The sequence below is a fragment of the Grampus griseus genome, assembly GCF_964374135.1.
Source record: "Grampus griseus genome assembly, chromosome: 16".
NCBI lineage: Eukaryota > Metazoa > Chordata > Mammalia > Artiodactyla > Delphinidae > Grampus > Grampus griseus.
The window spans coordinates 67,452,897-67,471,435 of NC_139010.1; the positions used below are offsets into that span (position 1 = coordinate 67,452,897).

General features: G+C 46.2%; 1 protein-coding gene across 1 annotated transcript in view; it reads left to right on the forward strand.

Moving 5' to 3' along the window:
- Window positions 1-18,539, forward strand: part of RBM20 (RNA binding motif protein 20) — a 216,636-nt gene that overhangs the window by 152,625 nt on the left and 45,472 nt on the right. The window contains exons 2-6 of the mRNA XM_082674111.1: window positions 379-1,465; window positions 2,864-2,925; window positions 4,777-4,868; window positions 5,675-5,772; window positions 17,454-17,588. Coding sequence (XP_082530237.1) covers window positions 379-1,465; window positions 2,864-2,925; window positions 4,777-4,868; window positions 5,675-5,772; window positions 17,454-17,588 — 1,474 coding nt within the window. The remainder of the gene's footprint in view (window positions 1-378; window positions 1,466-2,863; window positions 2,926-4,776; window positions 4,869-5,674; window positions 5,773-17,453; window positions 17,589-18,539) is intronic.

Genomic DNA, 18,539 nt, shown 5'->3' on the forward strand with positions numbered 1-18,539 from the left:
TTCTGCTTTATCTCACCAGCACTGAGTGCTGTGAGATATATATATGGCTATATAGTTATATATACGTGTGTATATATATATATATATATATTTGCTACTTTGCTAGGCAAATATTTGTTTCTAATGGTTTTACTTGTATCTCTTTGATTACCAATGAGATTGAACATTATACCCTATGAGAATTTTTCTGTTGGAGTTTTAAAATAATTGTTTAATTGATGTGTATGAGCATAGGTTTTTGCAGACTCGATTACATGTGGGGCCTGTGTGGGAGGGTCTTGTTTGTATGGGAGGGGCGACCACAGATGAGCAGACAAACAGCCTGTTGTCCCCCTGGGTGGAAAACAGCTGTGCATCTAGGCCTTTGTCTCCCTGCAGTGCCGCCAAACTCCTGGACAAGACCCCGTTCTCGGTCAGTAACCCAAACCCGCTGCTTCCTTCGCCCGCGAGCCTCCAGCTGGCTCAGCTGCAAGCTCAGCTCACCCTCCACCGGCTAAAGCTGGCACAGACGGCCGTCACCAACAACACTGCGGCCGCCACCGTCCTGAACCAAGTCCTCTCCAAAGTGGCCATGTCCCAGCCTCTCTTCAACCAGTTGAGGCATCCATCCATGATCAGCTCCCCCCATGGCCACACCGGGGTGCCCCAACACGCAGCAACCATGCCCAGTGCCCGGTTTCCCTCTAATGCAATTGCCTTCTCGCCCCAGGGCCAGACACGAGGCCCAGGGCCCTCTGTGAGTCTCCCCAGCCAGCCCCCCAATGCCATTGTGATGCACCCTTTCAGCGGGGTCCTGCCTCAGACCCCTGCCCAGCCAGCAGTCATCTTGGACATCGGCAAGACTGGGCCCGCCCCTGCTGCAGCGGGATTCTACGAGTATGGTAAAGCCAACTCGGGCCAGGCATATGGCTCTGAAACTGATGGTCAGCCCAGTTTCCTGCCAGCCTCGGCCTCTACCTCGGGCGGCGTGACCTATGAAGGGCACTACAGCCACTCAGGGCAAGATGGCCAAGCCGCCTTTCCCACGGACTTCTACGGACCCAACGCCCAAGGGTCACAGGTGGCAGGTGGATTTGCGGCTGAGCCGGCCGGGGGCTTGAAAGGCGAGGTAGGTCCGCTGCTGCAGGGTCCGAACAGCCAGTGGGAGAGCCCCCATGGATTCTCTGGCCAAAGCAAGCCCGATCTTAGAGCAGTCCCCAACCTGTGGCCTCCAGCCCCCAGCCAGCCCTATGAGCTGTATGACCCCGAGGAGCCCACCCCAGACAGGACCCCTCCTTCCTTTGGGGGTCGGCTCAACAACAGCAAACAGGGTTTCAGCGGAGCCTGGCGGCGGGCCACGGAGGAGCAGGCGATGCTGTCTGTGCAGCCCTTGCAGGCGCACGAGCTGAATGACTTTCACGGTGTGACCCCCCTCCACCTGCCCCACGTCTGTAGCATCTGCGACAAGAAGGTGTTTGATTTGAAGGTGAGTCATCCAGGACCGGCTGGGAGCCACAGCTGGAGCCTTGTGGGCTCTCCACCACAGCCCAACTCCTGCTGCTCACGGGCAAGGAACTGTGACATTTGGGGACTGGGTAACAGAATTTTGCCATCGGTACCCTTGACGAAAAGCCTAGGTATTAGAACCAGAAGGAATTTCAGAAATGTATCAGGGCCAGTCCCTTACTTTAAGGCAAATGAGAGATTCTTACCCATGGTTATAGGTGAGAGATGAGGGTGAGTGGAGGACCAAGTGACCCCACTTGGGTTATGGAAAAGGGACTCAGGAATTAGCCTCTAACTCCTTGCCTACATTCCTTGAGAACGTATACTGTACTGAGTACAAAAGGGGGAAAGTGTTAGCAGAATTTTGAGTTGGGCAAGGGAGTAATTCTCAGGTGGGACCTAGACGAATTGTTATAGAGAGGCCTCAGCTTCTGCATCTGCAAAATGGAGGTAGAGCCTTATTACACCTTTTCAGTGGTTATGAAGTGCTTTGGGCCCCTGCAAACAAAAGTCCATGGTAGTATAAATTTTCCCCCAAGATGTATTGATGATGCAGTAAAATATTCCAAAGCAAGAATAATTGCAGTTAGCATATATTAAACCCTTCCTCTGTGTCAGCGGTAACTCTCCAAGGTAGATACTATTATTATACTCATTTTACAGATGCAAAAACTGAGGCCCAGAGAGATGAAATGACTTGTCCAGGGCCCCATAGCCAGAAAGTGGTGGAGTGGAGATTCAAACGTGGGTCTGACCCTCCCAGAGCCTGTGCCTCTTATCACTGAGCTGTACGGCCTCTTGTCTCTCATCTTGTCTGCAGAGCACAGTAATCCTTGTTTAGCGGGTAACACACCACAGTGTGTCATTCACCCCTGCTTGGGTTATGTCATGCAAACGCATCCCTGTCACTTGGGTGGACCACACCCTCTCACCTCCTGTCTCAGGAGGGGGCCGGCTAACGTGGGAGGTGATGGAGGATTTTGTCTCTCATAAGTCTTTTCTAAGGCTTTGCAACTCCCTGGGAGTCCACCTGCCAGATTCTCATATGGAAGTACATCGGAGGTGTGGTGGGACCAGGGGCCCCCTGAGAGGGGAAGAGGAAATCGGACTTGTGAATCTGGGCTCCTGTCCAAGATAGGCATGGGATGTGCAGGTGGAGGCCAATGATGATGATGATGACAGTGACGGCTGGTTAGGGAGGCAGGAACGGGGGAGGAGCCTGGATGGGAGGGGAGCAGGGGAGGGAGAGGCATCAGCAGGGCTGGTCCAGCATCTGGGCACTCTGCCCTCCCTGCCCTTAGGAGGAAATCTGTACTCATCCACTGCCTTCCTGGGGGCTCAGTTCTCCTTCGGTCATTTTTCTCTCCTTCTGGCCTAGGACTGGGAGCTGCATGTAAAAGGGAAACTCCATGCTCAGAAATGCCTGCTCTTCTCTGAAAAGTAAGTGCTGTCCGGGAGGACAGGTTCATGCATGCACTCAGCGCACGTTCACTGAGCACTTACTGTGCGCCTTGCTTTGTTCTTGCTGGGGAAAGAGCAGAGGACAAAACAAGCAAATCCCTGTTCTCAAGGAGCTTTACACTTAATGGCAGGGGGGTGGGGCAGTGTCAGATGATAAACTAGTGAACTCTATAGCATCTCTGGTGGTAAACGCTAAGCAGAAAACGGCATCAGGGCAGAGGCAGGAAGTGTGTGTGTGTGTGTGTGTGTGTGTGCACACTCAGAGGGGCTGGTGGTGGGAAGGCCTCACTGAGGACATCCCAGGAGGGCATGGAATGAACCGTGGCGGTCTGGGGGACATGCACTCCCAGCAGAAGGAACAGCGAGTTTGAGGGCCCTGGCGTGGTCCAAGGATGCTCAGGCAGCATCAGTGTGAGCAGTGCGGAGTACCTGGGAGGAGGAGCCAGGGAAGCAGTGGGGCTGCATCCTGAGCACTGGGGCTTGTGGAGAGGACTTTCACTTTTGATTTGAATGGGACTGGAGCCCTGGAGGGCTGAGCGGAGAAGGGATGTGCTCTGGCTTCACTGACTGGGACCCTGGCTGCCATGCTGAGAATAGGTGGTGGGGGCAAAGGCAGACTCGGGGAGACCAGTGAGGAAGGGGTTCCAGATACCCACACAGAAGAGAGGAGCCTGGGCCCAGGGATGTAGAACAGAGGATGGGGTTAAGTGTTTTGAAATGAGCTCATCCAAAAGGCCTCCCTTCCTTATTTACAGTAACCAACAGGTAGAAGCAACCCAAATGTCCAGGCCAGGTAAATAGATAAACACATGTGGTCTGTGTTTACAGTGGGATATTATTCAGCCTTCAAAAGGAAGGAATTTCTGACACAGGCAACAACATGGGTGAACCTTGAGGACGTTACTCTAAGTGAGATAAGCCAGTCACAAAAGGACAAATGCTGTGTGATTCCACTTCCAGGAAGTACTGAGAGTCGTCAGATTCATAGAGACAGAAAGTAGAAGGGTGGCTGCCAGGGGCGGGGAGCAGGGGCTGGGGAGGTAGTACAGAGTTTCCGTTTTACAAGACGGGAAAGAGTTCTTCGGAAGATGGAGGGTAGCGATGGTTGCCAAACAGTGTGAATGTACTCAATGCCACCGAACCGTACACTTAAAAATGGTTAAGATGGTAAGTTTTATGTTATGTGTATTTTACCACAATTTAAAAAAGTGATTTTAAAAAGGCATTTCTTTCTGGCTCCCCATTTTTTTATTGTGATAAGACTCCCCATTTTAACCATTTTAAGGTGTACAATCCAATGGTATTTAGCACATTGACGAGGTTTTGCAAATACTACCAGTCTCTAGTTCCAGAACATTTTCATCACCCCCAGAGGAAACTTATATCCATTAGGCAGTCACTCCCCATTCCCCCTCCCTACCCCCAGCCCCTGGCAACCACTACTCTGCTTTCTGTCTTCATGGATTTGCTTCTTCTGAACATTGAATATGAATAGAATCATATAACATGTGACCTTTTGTGACTGGCTTTTTCACTTAGCATAATATTTTCAAGGTTCACCCACATTGTAGCGTATGTAGCCTTTTTATGGCTGAATAATATTTTTTATATATATATATAAACATTGTGTTTATCCATTCATCTTTTGATCTGTATTTGCGGTGTTTCTACCTTTTGGTTATTATGAATAGGGCTGCTGTGAACATCTCTGTTTGAACATTTATTTTCTGCTATTTGGGGTCTAAGCCTTGGAGTGGAATTTCTGGGTCACATGGCAATTCTTTGTTTAACTTATTGAGTAACTGGTTTCCCTTTTTCACCCCTCTCCAGCGCCGCTGTCCGGTGTGTACTCGGTTCTGCAGAGGGAACACTGTGTGCCTCTCCCAACAGCACAGCCGTTTATAACCCTGCTGGGAATGAAGGTGAGAAAGGGCCCCACAGATCAGCAGCTTGAAGCAGAAATCAGTTTTCCAAAGGCTTCTTACTCCCCACCTTTATTTTTTTTTTTTTTAACGTCTTTATTGGAGTATAATTGCTTTACAATGGTGTGTTAGTTTCTGCTGTATAACAAAGTGAATCAGCTCTACATATACATATATCCCCATATCTCCTGCCTCTTGCGTCTCCCTCCCACCCTCCCTATCCCACCCCTCTAGGTGGACACACAGCACCGAGCTGATCTCCCTGTGCTATGCGGCTGCTTCCCACTAGCTATCTGTTTGACATTTACTCCCCATCTTTAATAACCAAATGTCCCCGATGTGCCTTTGTGGACACATCTATAAAGCAAACAGATCCCAAGATGCTAAAATGCATTGGGCCTGCTCTCTGGCCTCCTCAGTGTTTTCTACGTGTTTTAGACGTAAAGCTTTGCTGGTTATCAACATGCCCAGAAGTATAATCATGCCAATCACTAATCACTGTGTTAAAATGGAATTTTCACTTTTCTCTTCCCACTTCTGTCCTAATAATGACTTTATTTTGGGGGGCTTAAACCAGTTATTTTATTATGTTTGCCTTACGACTTTTAAACATTTATGAAAAAGAATGATTTATTTCAAGAAAGAAAAGCTAAATTTAATATTTTTTTAAAAGAACATTTAGTAAAATGTCATTTTTAGTTTTAAGTAGGAGGAATAGTACTCTTGCACATATCTATAAATAATGACTTTTGAAGGTCAAGGAAATGACTAGGTTTTCACCCAGTTTTGTGTAATTTACCGTTTAGATTACTCCTCAAATCTTGGAACATCATATGCGGCCATTCCTGCGAGGTCATTTACTCAGTCAAATCCCGCATTCCCTTCAGCTTCCCCAGGGACAAATGTGAGTATAGAAGCATTTTCTCCGCTGTCATTGGTCATCATCAACGCATCTGTATCACCTGCTCTGCCTGGGTGTAGAGGTACAGAAGGGGCTGGGGTGAAGCTGGCACAGATGGGGCTTAGTGCAGAGCAGGAAAGCAGAGGTCAAGAGTTGTTTAATTCAGGGTTTTCCCTGGTGGTCCACAGGCTGGGGCTCCACGCTCCCAGTGCAGGGGGTCTGGGTTCAGTCCCTGGTCAGGGAACTGGATCCTGTGTGCCACAGCTGGGAGTTTGCATGCCGCAACTGGAGATCCCACATGCCACAACTGGGACCCGGCACAGCCAAATAAATAAATAAATGGATGAATATTTTTTTTAAAAAAGAGTTGTTTAATTCAGTCCAGCTGGTGTTGAAACACATAGATTAAAAAGCTGACATAATTTCTTAAAATTGAAAGCACTCAAAGATTTTCTAGCATTCAGCACTGGTTTAGAAAAAAATAAGTATGAGGGTTTGTGTGTGTGTGTGTGTGTGTGTGTGTGTGTGTGTGTGTGTGTGTGCGCACGCGCGCTATGTGTTTTCTAAGACTTGGACATTTTATTGAAGTGGACCATTTCCTGTGAGTGGGTAATTCTGAAACTTGAACAGAAAGAGAAAATGTGTTTGAAAAGTACGGACCGTGCACTAGTGGTATTTTTGACCCCTTGGGGAAATGGTGACGTCTGCATAATATCAATACTTCGTTTTTAGTTGTGTTTGTGTTCCTTCCTCTCTACAACGGGCACTTTCGTCCCCCAAAGCTCTAAAGATTCATTCCTCCTTTTTCCAGCAATTGTGACAACTCGCTCTCCCCACCTCAGTTTTCCCCCTGCGTGTAGCCTGGTCCCCCAGGAGCTGCCCAGCTTCTCTCCCTCCCTGGCAAATGTGGGGAAGGGGGTGGGAGCCGCAGAGCCACCTGTAAAGCAAACTGTGTTTGGCCGAACCCTGCTCGAGGGCGCATGTCTGTGTGGTTTTGCCTGTGCCTGTATTTTTCCAATTCGTGATGTGAGCAGCTGCAGGCTCTTTCTTCTTGCGCTCAGCAGAGCGGGCCTCCACGTGCCGTCCCTTCCACGTGTCTGTCGGGGCATTTGAGCAAAACTTAGGAAGAGCAAGCAGAGAAGTGTAGGTTTTAGACCCTGGGGGCTGAGTGAGTGGGGAGGCGAAGAGGTTCATGATGAGAAGTGAGGCCTGTCTGGGCCGAGATTTCCATTTGTTTGTGTCTGTTTATTTGTGTTTCGGGGAGACGTGCTTCAAGAGGGAGCCCCTGTCTGCAAGCCCGTGTGTGAAGGAATGTTGTGGTTTCCCTCTTCAGTCTTCAGGCTGAGAGCCACGGCCCGTCAGTGACAGCTTGGGGTCAGTCCCAGGAGAGCAGAATGGCTGGGTTCAGTGAACCTGGCATTTGTCTTGGAGTCAGACGCCCGATGACTTGACCTTGTGTCCCATGGGGGCGCTGTCCGCTCCAGCACCACCTACCCCAGGGCCTGTTTCCCACACTGTGGACCACGGAGCCAGTTCTGAGTCCCCAGCACTGAGCGGAAAGGGGCTGTGACCCAGACAGGGGAGGCAGGGCTGGGTGCCAGATGGGCCAGGGGTCTGGGCACAGGAAAGAGAGCCCGTGTCAACTGAGTCCCTTTATGAAGGGGCAGGGGCTGAGGGAGCGAGGAGAGGCAAGGGCAGGCTGACTCTGTGTCTGTCTGTGCCTCAACTGCGTCCTCCGGCACTGACCAGTGAACCAGAGGCCCTTTGCTGTGGATAGGGAGGCAAGAGGCCCTAAGTTCGTGTCCCAGTTCCGGATCCTGAAGCTGAGAGGCCTTGGGCAAATGGCTTTACTTCTCTGAGGCTCTATTTCCTTAAATGGGGAAAATACTCCCCTAATAATGACTTTTGAAGTTAGGTTTTCACTTGGCTTGTGATGCGTCTGATTATGCCTCTAATCTTGGAACATCTCATGTGGCCCTTTGAGCACAGTCTCCTGACTCGATGGTCTGAGGGTAGACCAGCATTGTCCTAACCTTGTGAGGGTCAAATGAGACCATGTAGGTGACAATGCTTTGTGAACCGTGCAGTGTGTAAGAAGTAATAATGGCTATTTTTGTGTAACGAGTCTGTTTAGCCTGCTGTGGGGAACCTATGCTAAGGCCAGCTCTGTCTGCTGGTCATGTGATTTGGGGCCAGTCTCAGTGTCAGCGTTCCTCCTGTGCGAATCTGTCTGGGAATCCCTGTAGTCATATCTGCCCTCCCCACCCCGAGAGATGCTGAGAGGCTCCCACGGAAGGGCTTTACTTAGGTGAGGGGCAGGCGCGAGCGATCTGCTGACTCGTGACCATTCATGAGTACAGTTTCCTCCAGATGCCTAGAGATGGGCATTCATCTGGCTTGAGCCTGAGAAGCAACACAAGGAACATTTTGCTTTCAGCACTGGCAGCAGCAGGAAGGTGATGGAGAGCCCAGAAATTGTCGGATATGATCATAATAGCACACTTACATAGTGCCCAACACATTCTTAGCATTTTTTTGTATGTATTAGCTCATTTAATCCTCCAGACAACTCTGTGAGGGGAGGAAACTGAGGCACAGAGACACTAAGTAACCTGCCTAAGGTCACACAGCTGGTAAATGGCAGCACTGGGATTTGAGCCCAGGGAACCCGGCTCTATCTAGAAGCCTCATTTTTAACTGCTAAGTGCTGCTACCCGGCTCTGAGGGTCTCTGACTTCTCTCCCTCGTGATGATTCTCTCATTAGTAAGTTCCCTCCTCCCCCACTCCCACTCCACAAGCTGCTTAGCAGGCTCTGAGGCTGCCTGGGGCGATGAGGACTTCTCAGGCTTTGGCCAGCAGCCGTGGAGCAAAAGGTGAAAAGGCCATCAGACCCAGCAGCCGAATTCTCCTGTACCGTGACAGTGTCTCCCAAGATGAACCCGACATTTGGAGGCATTTCTATATACCCATTGGAGGTGAAGAGCTCTCATCTGACTGGTTTTATCGTTACAAGTTCTGCGAAGCCTTGCTGGTCACTTGAGCTTCCCAAAGATAATCTGGGGGATGAGGACACAGTTTGCCCCAGCCACTCCCTGCATCATCAGTGCCTGGATGTTCACATCCTTCTGTCGGCTTCTGGTCCTCTTGTTGCCATTTCTGGCAAATGCTATCGAATGTGGGTATGTCACTTTGGAAAAACCTGAAATCCAAAAATATTGACCTCTGGAGAAGAGCCGAGAAATGAAGAGCTGATGAATCTGCTACGATGCTCTGCGAGGCTCCTTTAAGTAGCAGGAGAGTTCCTCAGAAAAATTATTGGGTTTTTTTCTGCCTACAAATGCTGACCTACCAAGATAAGTAGATACATCAAGGGGTGGTTACTGTGTTACCAGGGGATGCTTTTCTGGGCTCCATGAGTGGCCAACGAGCTCCTTTTGCATTCTATTGGTTTTTTCTGTTTACATATTTATGCTTTTTGTGAAAATTCAAACAGAAAAGAAATATTTAAGGAGGACAGTGAAATTCCTCCCACTTCCCCCCTTCCAGCTACCATAGAGAACCCATAAAGGCTTTGATGCCTTTTCCTCCAGGAGTGTGTTCCAGTCCAGTGCCAGGGCTTTTTCTGCCTGATTCCGCTTACATGAGTCTTTTCAGAAACACATTTTGTTGAGTAAAAGCTGGAACAGCCAGGACTCAGCCATTGTCATATCACTGTTGTTTATGGAGCAAAGAGCAGTTTTTCCTTCTAAAGCCCTCTGTTTTTAAGCCGGGGAACACAGTGACAGGGTGCTCCGTGTCATGAGTGAGGCTTCAGAGGGTATCTGAACTGCCACGAAATCTATAACGACCACATGACGCATCTACGGCCTCCCCCAAGCCCAGGCTTGGCTGAATTTACATTAGTCTCAGCTCGGTGGGAATGCAAGCCCTTTGTTTCCATGTTTATTTCTGACAGAGATGGGGCACTGAAGTGACAGTCGTGTGCTGCATTTGCCGAGGGTGGGCGCTTTGTGTCTGTCCCCTCCAGCCCCAGGGTCCTCCAGCCCCAGGGTCCTGGGAGAGGAGCATTCACTTTCACTTAAGCTTCTGCCATTTGACAGAGCAGACGCACTTTATCCTTTGCTGCCTGAGTTGTCATAAACAGAGTAATCAGGTTTCTAGAAGGGGCCATAGGGGCCTTCTCAGGCTGTAAATCGTTTTCTTGCGCCTGCCTGAGATGCACTTTGCCTGCTGGCTGTCCCCGGAAAACCGCCTTGTAGTTTTCACAGCCACCTTGGAGTTTATTTAGTGCTGGTGCCTCAGATGGGGCCTCCCTGGCCTGGGACGATACACATTGTTTTTATGGTTTCTTTCTCTCCAGGACCCTGCACACCAGAAAACGTGTATAAATAAGGAAACTGAGGCACAGGAAAATAGAAACGTTTTTGAAAGACCAGAGGTTTAAGTCATACGTTGTCCCTCAGATTGCTGGCTGTTTCTTGAACATCTGTCTGTCCAGCTTGGCCTTCTGGGTCCGTGGCTCAGAGCACTCTGGTCTCCTGACCGCCAAAGAGCATGGAGAGTTCTTAGCTGATGTGGCACCCTCCCTCACCATTCCAGCTCTGTCCTCGCTCTTGTCCCCTGGGCAGGGGTCACCTTGTACATTTTCGAAAAGAGCAACGAGTGGGGAAACAGGAGACTAGGGTGGGTTTTGTTTTCTGGGTTTTTTCCTTTTCTTTTTACAAATCTGAATTATTTTTTCTTGTTGCAAAACCAGTAAAATGATGTAAAAAATTTTAAACGGTAACAGAGATATAAAAAACAGAAACTCTAACCCTGCAGAGAAAGCCAAAGGTAAATGTCTTTGCCTGTAGCTATCTGTCTCTAGCTAGTGTACGTGTGCATGTTTAATTACTAAAAGTATATATTTTGGGGAAAGTCAGATTACCCCATATCATCTGTTGTGCAACTTGGTTTTTTTTCACTTAACAAACTCTCAAGACATATTTTAATTGATTTATAGACATCTTTTCACCTCTGAACATAAAACACTCTCAGATGTTGTAACACCGTCTATTGTATACGTTTACCGTAATTTATCAAGTCTGTGATTGATTGGTTTTTCAGTGAGAGTTGTTATCACACATCTACCCCTACTTCATTGCCCACAGATTAAGTTCCTTACCTTCTCCCAGGCATCAGTGTCTGCATACACATTGATGAGTGTGGACCAGATGACCTCCTGGTTTTAAGGTTCCATGACTCTAAAGTTTACAGTAATGTTGAAGTTGCTCATCACATGAGCCACCCAAGACCCGTAGGCAATCCGGCACCAATAAAAGTAGATTTTCTCTAAGTCAAAGGTAATATACTTTATAAAATATTTGAAAGTATCAATAAAGACATCTTTCTATCCTCCAAGTTACACCAAGGTCCATAGCTTTGGAACTCATGCCCATTCAATCTCTGCATAGTATGTTCGAAATCAACATCATGAGAAATAAACATTTGCCCTGTGTCTGTCCTCAGGTTTGTTTAGCACAAACCCAGCAGAGGCCCACAGACTGTGTGCCAGAGGAAATTAGGTCACATCTAAAGGAGATCAGGCTGGAGCAGAGAAAATTGTTTATTGTTTACTGAAGATCGAATCTACATTTCGTAGAAGCACTTAGAAGCTCTAAGAAGCACTTTGAGAGACTTCTCTCACCCCGCAGGCCTCTTGCCCTGAGCCACATTTTTATTGCAGCTCTGTGAGTTATTTGAACTGGTGCTGTTCTTTGAACTCATCTGCGGAGCCCGTTCCCACCTGCGTCGGAGGGCATTGAAAGGTCTCAGAATCTTCCTACACAAGTCTGCTCTTTTCACATTTCCACCCATCTATAAAAGATTTGTGGGTGACTTGAGAGGTCTTGGACTCGGCTGCATGAACCATTGGAAGCAGCATCTGGTTTTAAATGAGTGACCCCAGCCTGTGAAAATGTACAGCCCAGGCGCCTGATTGCACGTAGGGCATTCGGGTCGTGCTGGTCTACGAGCGGACTGAAGTGTCCTCCGGGCTGGTGAAGGACGATTGTCCCCTTAGGTTAGTAATGAGGGCTTCAGTTACAGCCCAGACGCCTTAGCTCTCTTAGAGATTTGACCTTGGACTGGGACGTTCCAAATGCACTGTCGCATGTGTGCCTCCTGGGAGCTCAGCAGGCAGACCGTCAGGTGGGATGTTAGCGGAGCTCATCAACACCAGATCTCACAATTCTCTCTAAACCCAGCTGCTCTTCTGCCCCAGAGCACATCTTTTAAAATTTATTTTAGTAACTTTTAATTTTAATATAATTCAGACTTACAGAAAAGTTGCAAGAAAGGTATAAGGAACACTCCCCCCACATATACCTTTTGCCTAGATTTACTACTGTTTCTACATTTTGGCCCATTTACTTCATCATTCTCTCTCTGTGTCTCTTCTGTCTCTGTCTCTTTATCATCTGTCTCTCCAACCATCTCTATCTTTATCTGTTCATCCATCCATCCATTCATCCATCCATCCATCCATCTAATGATCTATGCGTATTTCTCCTGAACCATTGGAGACATGGTACCCCTTCACTCCTAACTACCTCAGCATGAATTTCCTAAGAACACAGACTTTCTCTTACATAATCACAGTACAGTTACTTTTTTTCCCCAGTCCAGGAGCATCATAGCACATCCTTTAACCATTGGAGGAAAGAAGGAGACAAGTATTTATTTATGGAAGCCTGCTGATGCCAGGCCTTGCACAAAGGCACTTTACATACATTGTGGCATTTTTGTCTTCTAGACGGTCCTGTGGAATCAATGTTTATTTTCCCTGGTTTATAGACAAACAAACTCAGGCTTGGAGAAATTCAGTAACTTGCCCACGGTAGTCACTGGGGAGCAGGGACACAGACCCAGGTCTGTCTGATATTCCCACTGGCCTGGCACTGGTGCCTGAAGACCGTGAGGCAGCACACACCTGATGTGTGTCTGTCCTCAGAGAGGCAGCGTTCCCACGTGTCTTTAGTTTATCTCGGTATATGATCTCAACTCCTCTCGTTCATTCAGGGAGCAGAGTCTTTCTCAGGGCAGAGCACATTGGCAGGGTGCTCACTGCTTGGAGCTTATCTTCAGCCCTGTAAAGATGAAACCAGCACCAGCACATACAGGCCTGTCTGAACAGTGGCCGTGCTTGTGCACATATGCATGCATGCTGAAACGGCTGAGCACACAGAGTGGGAGGACAAACATTACATTCATTGGGACAGGGAGTGGGAAAAACACAGACTTCCTGTTTTTGCCCAACACAGTTGGGGAAACTTATCATTAACCTGGATCTTAGGGTTTAGCTTGGCAAGGCTTCTGAGAGGAGTGGAATTTTAGAACTTTGAGCCACATAAGCATGGATATTTTACATCTGGAGAGGACTTAAGACGTATAGACTAACTTCCTCATTCCAGACACTGGGGAACTAAGGCCCAGAAAGGAAAACTGGTTTGTCCTTGTCGTGTACCTAATCGGTCGCTGAGCTGGGACTGAAACCCAGCCCTCTGTCTTCCAAGATCAGGTTCTCTCACTACATCAGGAAGTCTTGTGCTTTTTACAGCCCAAACCGTTTTCGGTTATTACTCCTACCTCGAGCAGCACCTGTCCTGCATTTCATGTTTGGCAAAAGTACTGTATCTGCCAAAGTACTTACATTAGTGAGTAATTAACTAGCTCCCCATTTTTATGAATCGAAAAACACAGACACACCAAACAGACTTTCTCATCAGGGTAAGGATCTAACCAAGATTAGCATCTCAGTAAAGAAACTCAAAGTATGATCTTGACTCAGGTTCTTTTGTTTGTTTGTTTTTAAAGTTTTTAAAGTCTTTATTGAATTTGTTACAATATTGCTTCTGTTTTATGCTTTGGTGTTTTGGCCGCCGGGCATGTGGAATCTTAGCTCCCTGACCAGGGATGAAACCCACACCCCCTGCATTGGAAGGCAAAGTCTGAACCACTGGACCGCCAGGGAAGTCCCTCAACTCCGGTTTTTTAAATGTCAAAAATAACAATTCTTCCTTGATATATTACCTTCAAAGACCCTTCAGGACTTGGACTTCTTAGAGAACCCAGGTTGGGAATTAGCATAAGGCATCATGCTGTCTGCTCCAAGGCACTCAGGATCGTCTGTGACCCCAGTGGACAGATTTTACTCTAGAAGAGTACCACCTAGACCGTATTCTGCGTCCTCTCACCCCTTCTCCCCCATCGTCCAGAGTTCCCATAGGATGTAAGGCAAATAATAGCCATGTTTATATGAACTGTTCAAGGATAGAGTGATTATACATATAACCCCACACCCTTTATGAATCAAATATGATTTTGAACCTAGTTGAGTTTAACAAAAAGATACTTTAGTTCAGTGACAGAAAGGAAAGTAGACTGAACTACCCTACCTCAAATATTTGCAAAAGAATACCACACATAAAAAATGTTTCTAACTGGTTAAGATTTCTCACATGCCCTGACACCAGACACAGCACAGATTTTTGATGGGCAAGATTTTCATTTCATGGGTCCCTTAGAAAATGATACACTGAAGGGAACTGGTTAAAGTGAAGAAGCTGCTTGTGGCCACTGGAGGTGCTTTGCCCCAAGGGGCCAGTATCTTGGCATACCTGTAACCCATCTGCAGTTCACCAGTGGAGAAACTCCAGATTAATATGATTAATTGGAAGATTACTAAAAATCTCATGAGTATTTTAAGTGACGACAAGGGTGTCAATAAAATCCAATTTCTATTGCTGATTAAAATCTTGGGAGGAAAAAGAGCCAATGAAATGTACTTTTTTTTCTATGTAAATAGATACTTTTTTTTTTAGTTTTTCAAAACAAACAACTTTCTATTGAAGTAGAGTTGATTTACATGTTGTATTAGTTTCAGGTGTACAGCAAAATGATTCAGTTATACATATATATGTCTATTCTTTTTCAGATTCTTTTCCATTATAGTTTATTACAAGATATTGAATATAGTTCCCTCTGCCATATAGTAGGTCCTTGTTGTTTATTTGTTTTATATATAGTAGTGTGTATCTGCTAATCCCAAACTCCTAATTTATCCCTACCCCCTTTCCCCTTTGGTCACCGTAAATTTGTTTTCTATGTCTGAGTCTATTTCTGTTTTGTAAATAAGTTCATTTGTATCATTTTTTTTAGATTGCACATATAAGTGATATCATATGATATTTGTCTTTCTCTGACTTACTTCACTTAGTGTCACAATCCTCTAGGTCCATCCATGTTGCTGCAATGTACTTTTAAAATTTAAATGAAAATCTTAATTTAGACTCACTCATTTTAGCACCTTTCTAACTTGTCTGCAGTGTGACTTCATATCGTTCTTTGGTGACCAGCAGCGGTGAGGGTGTTTATTCCTCGGGAGGCATGCTCTGCTCTCAGCAGTACTTGCTACACTTACACTTGGATAAAAGCCTCTTGAGTTGCTCTTTCAGTCTGGAGGACACAATGAGAGAGGCGCTGGCCCTCATGCCCAGTCACTAGGCAACGGGACAGGCAAGGAGCAGGGTCGGTCCAGAACTACCCTGCGTGTCTGCTCTGTTGTCCAAGCACACGTGAGCCCGGGCCGGCCACAGCAGAGTCACATGGGCAGAAACGTGCCTGGCTCAGAGGAGCCAGCAGAGCACCCAGCCTCAGCCCTCCTGTTGATAAACTCAGAGGACTGGCCACTTTGCCCAGCCCGAGAGCTCAGTGGGGTCTGCGTTTTTGTGTGACCCCTCACCCTAATGAGAGGCAAAGATCCTGCCTCTTAGCCCTCCTCCTGTCTTCCCTGGAGAAGGGCTCGGTCCTCCTTAGCCAGGTTCGTACTCAAAGTCTCCCAGCTGATGGAGAGCACCGTTTGCACTTTAGGGAGGTGTGGGCATGCTCTGGGAGCGGCCTGGGCCACACACTGGAGACTGTTTCCCTTTGGGAAAGTGCTTGACGTCTGGACACAGTAGAGAGGGAGGTCTGCAAGGGGCACTTGGGTTTCTCCAATTCAGGGCTGAACCATCCAAGGAAATTCTTATTGACTCTTACTGTCCTCAGCCCAGATGAGACAAACGAGGGCTTTTCATGGTAGAATTACCCAATTATTAGCCCTTGTTAGGGATGAGAACTCAGACTTTCCCACTGTATTACTATAGCAGAGTAGGACCCACATCAAATGTAATTAGATGTTGAAGTTCACTTTATCATAGAAAGAAGATAGTGATTATGCAAATGTGGGCTATGCTATTAGTATGGGTTTAGAAAATTGCATCCTTCTCTTCCACATTGGGTTGGCTTATGGCTACTAACTCTTGAACCTCCTGGAGACTCCAGTCTGATTAAGGTTTGCACAGACCAAACAGACACACTTCCTCCCTCCAGGAGCTTTGATTAGGCCCGGGTCTTCATTTCTAAACTGTGTTCCTTAGAGATGCCTTTGGGACTGCTGGATGGGGGGTGATGGCAGGGTGTTGGATCGCAAGGTTTGTCTAGAGCAGCACCTCTTTATTTGTTGAATATGTTGGGCTGGTGGGCAAGCTTTTGTTTGAAGAAAGGATTTCAAGGCTAACAAAAGTTTTGGAAACCACAGCCCTAAACCAAAGGTTGTCGCTGTGAATGTCTATGTATATGTATTAAGTTCACAAATCCTTTCTATGTTCATTTTCTTTATTGGGTTTTTAAAAAAATTATAAGTCAAACAATATGAGACATACAAGAAATAGGTTAAACATCTCCCCTTACTCCCTTCCAGTTCTACCCTTTGAAGATAACCAGTACTGATAGGTTGATATGTATTGTCCCATACCTTTCTGTGTCTGTGCTGATATCCCTTAAAATGTTTCCATTGTGAAAAATTTCAAACATACAGAACAGTAGAGACAAGTGTGATTAACCCCTGTGTACTCATCCCCCAATTCCAATAATTATAAAAATTTTACATTTGCTTCATCTTTTTCTTATATTTTTTTGGATTTTTGCTTTGTTTTACAAGAATAGCATCATATTACACCTGTACTTGGCAACCTGCTTTTTACCGTATCTTAAAAATGTTTTCCTGATCAGCTCATTTACCACCTTCTTTCAATGGCTACATCGTTTTCCTTTGTAGGTGTGAACCATCAATTACTCAATCATTATCCTATGCTTGGACATTCAGGCTGTTTCCAAAACTTTTTGCAATAAATTATAAATTTATTATAATAAATTAACTGCAATAAATGTCCTTGTACATAAGTATTTACATATTGGTGTATTTGTTTCTGTAGGCTAGATTTCCAAAAATGGGATGGCAGGATCCTGTGCTATGTATATTTTGAGTTTTATTCAATATGCTAAAGTATCTTCTCAGAAGATTGTAGATACACAGCCTCCCACCAGCAACATATGTTATGCCCGTTTCCTTATCTCTTCGACAGCCCTGGATGTGATTTCTCGTTAGAATTGTTACGAATCTTTTGTGTAAGGAGATGGCATAAAATCAATGTTTTATATATCTCTGCAAATGGATTATTTTTCTGCATTCATTTTGTAAATTATAGTTTTTTGATCATTATTTGGGGGAAGATAGCCAATAGGAGCATCTAGAATAGATAGAGGGCAAGGAGGAAATGTCTTTTGAAGACCAAACCACTGCTCTTTGTTCCCGTTTGCGCAGCGGAAAACGGGTGCTGGCCGCGTGGTACACATCTGCAATCTGCCGGAGGGAAGCTGCACGGAGAATGACGTCATTAACCTGGGGCTGCCCTTTGGAAAGGTCACTAATTACATCCTCATGAAGTCTACTAATCAGGTAGGTCTGGGCACTTTCACACTGGTATGTACCAGATAGACCACACATTGGTGGAGGGAAACTACATAATTTTTTTAAAAAGCAGCTGTTCATAACATAAAGGGGTAATACACAGCTGGCCTCCTGCTGGTACAGCACAGAGGTTTTCATTGATGATGGTGTTTTGTTTCCTCTTGTTTCACCTGACCCTTCTTGTGATGGATCCAGGCCTTTGTGAGTTACCTAGAAGTGAGGATGTGCTTTGGAATGAGGTGCTCATTATCACAGAAAAGCTAGCAGGTCCCTAAAACAGAAATCCATGCACTTGAGTCTTTTCACTGTGTTACCCACCCCCTGAGCTAATGCCACTGTCTTTCTTACCTTCTGAGTTTCTCATCTCTGAGGGTATGGATTTTTGAGCCAGCCAACAACTGACGGGGAACAGGTTATTTTCACTGATCCTTGGTGTTAGCAACTGAGGTTCTTGGTTCTCAGAGCAGAAGAGTAGGTGGGAATTAATGGATGCCTGGTGAATCTACAGAACTAAGAACCCTTAACCTATGAGGATTGACTGAACCTTTGGGGGTTAATATGTTTGTCTTCATTTCTAAAGTCAAAGGGGGTAGTTTATACAGTGACTGGTCAGAAGTAACAAAATTTAGTCTTTATTTTTAATAAATATTTTAACTTCAGGAATCAGGAACAGGCATAGGAGAAATTCTTTTCTTAATTAAGGCCTGAACTTTGGAGACTCAAAGCCACCTTGGATCATCAGTGGTCTTCCTCTGTCAACCTGGGCTTAGAATACCCATTTAGTCTCTTCATTCCTCCTTCTCAGAATTCTATTTTGGGCAAATTTCCAAAATTCAGCTTGCAACATGAATGCAGTGAGATTCACTGAATTTGTTTCATTCCCATGTGACCAGTGAGAGCTTGAGGTGCTAAAATGTTTGCATGAAGAAACAGGCACTT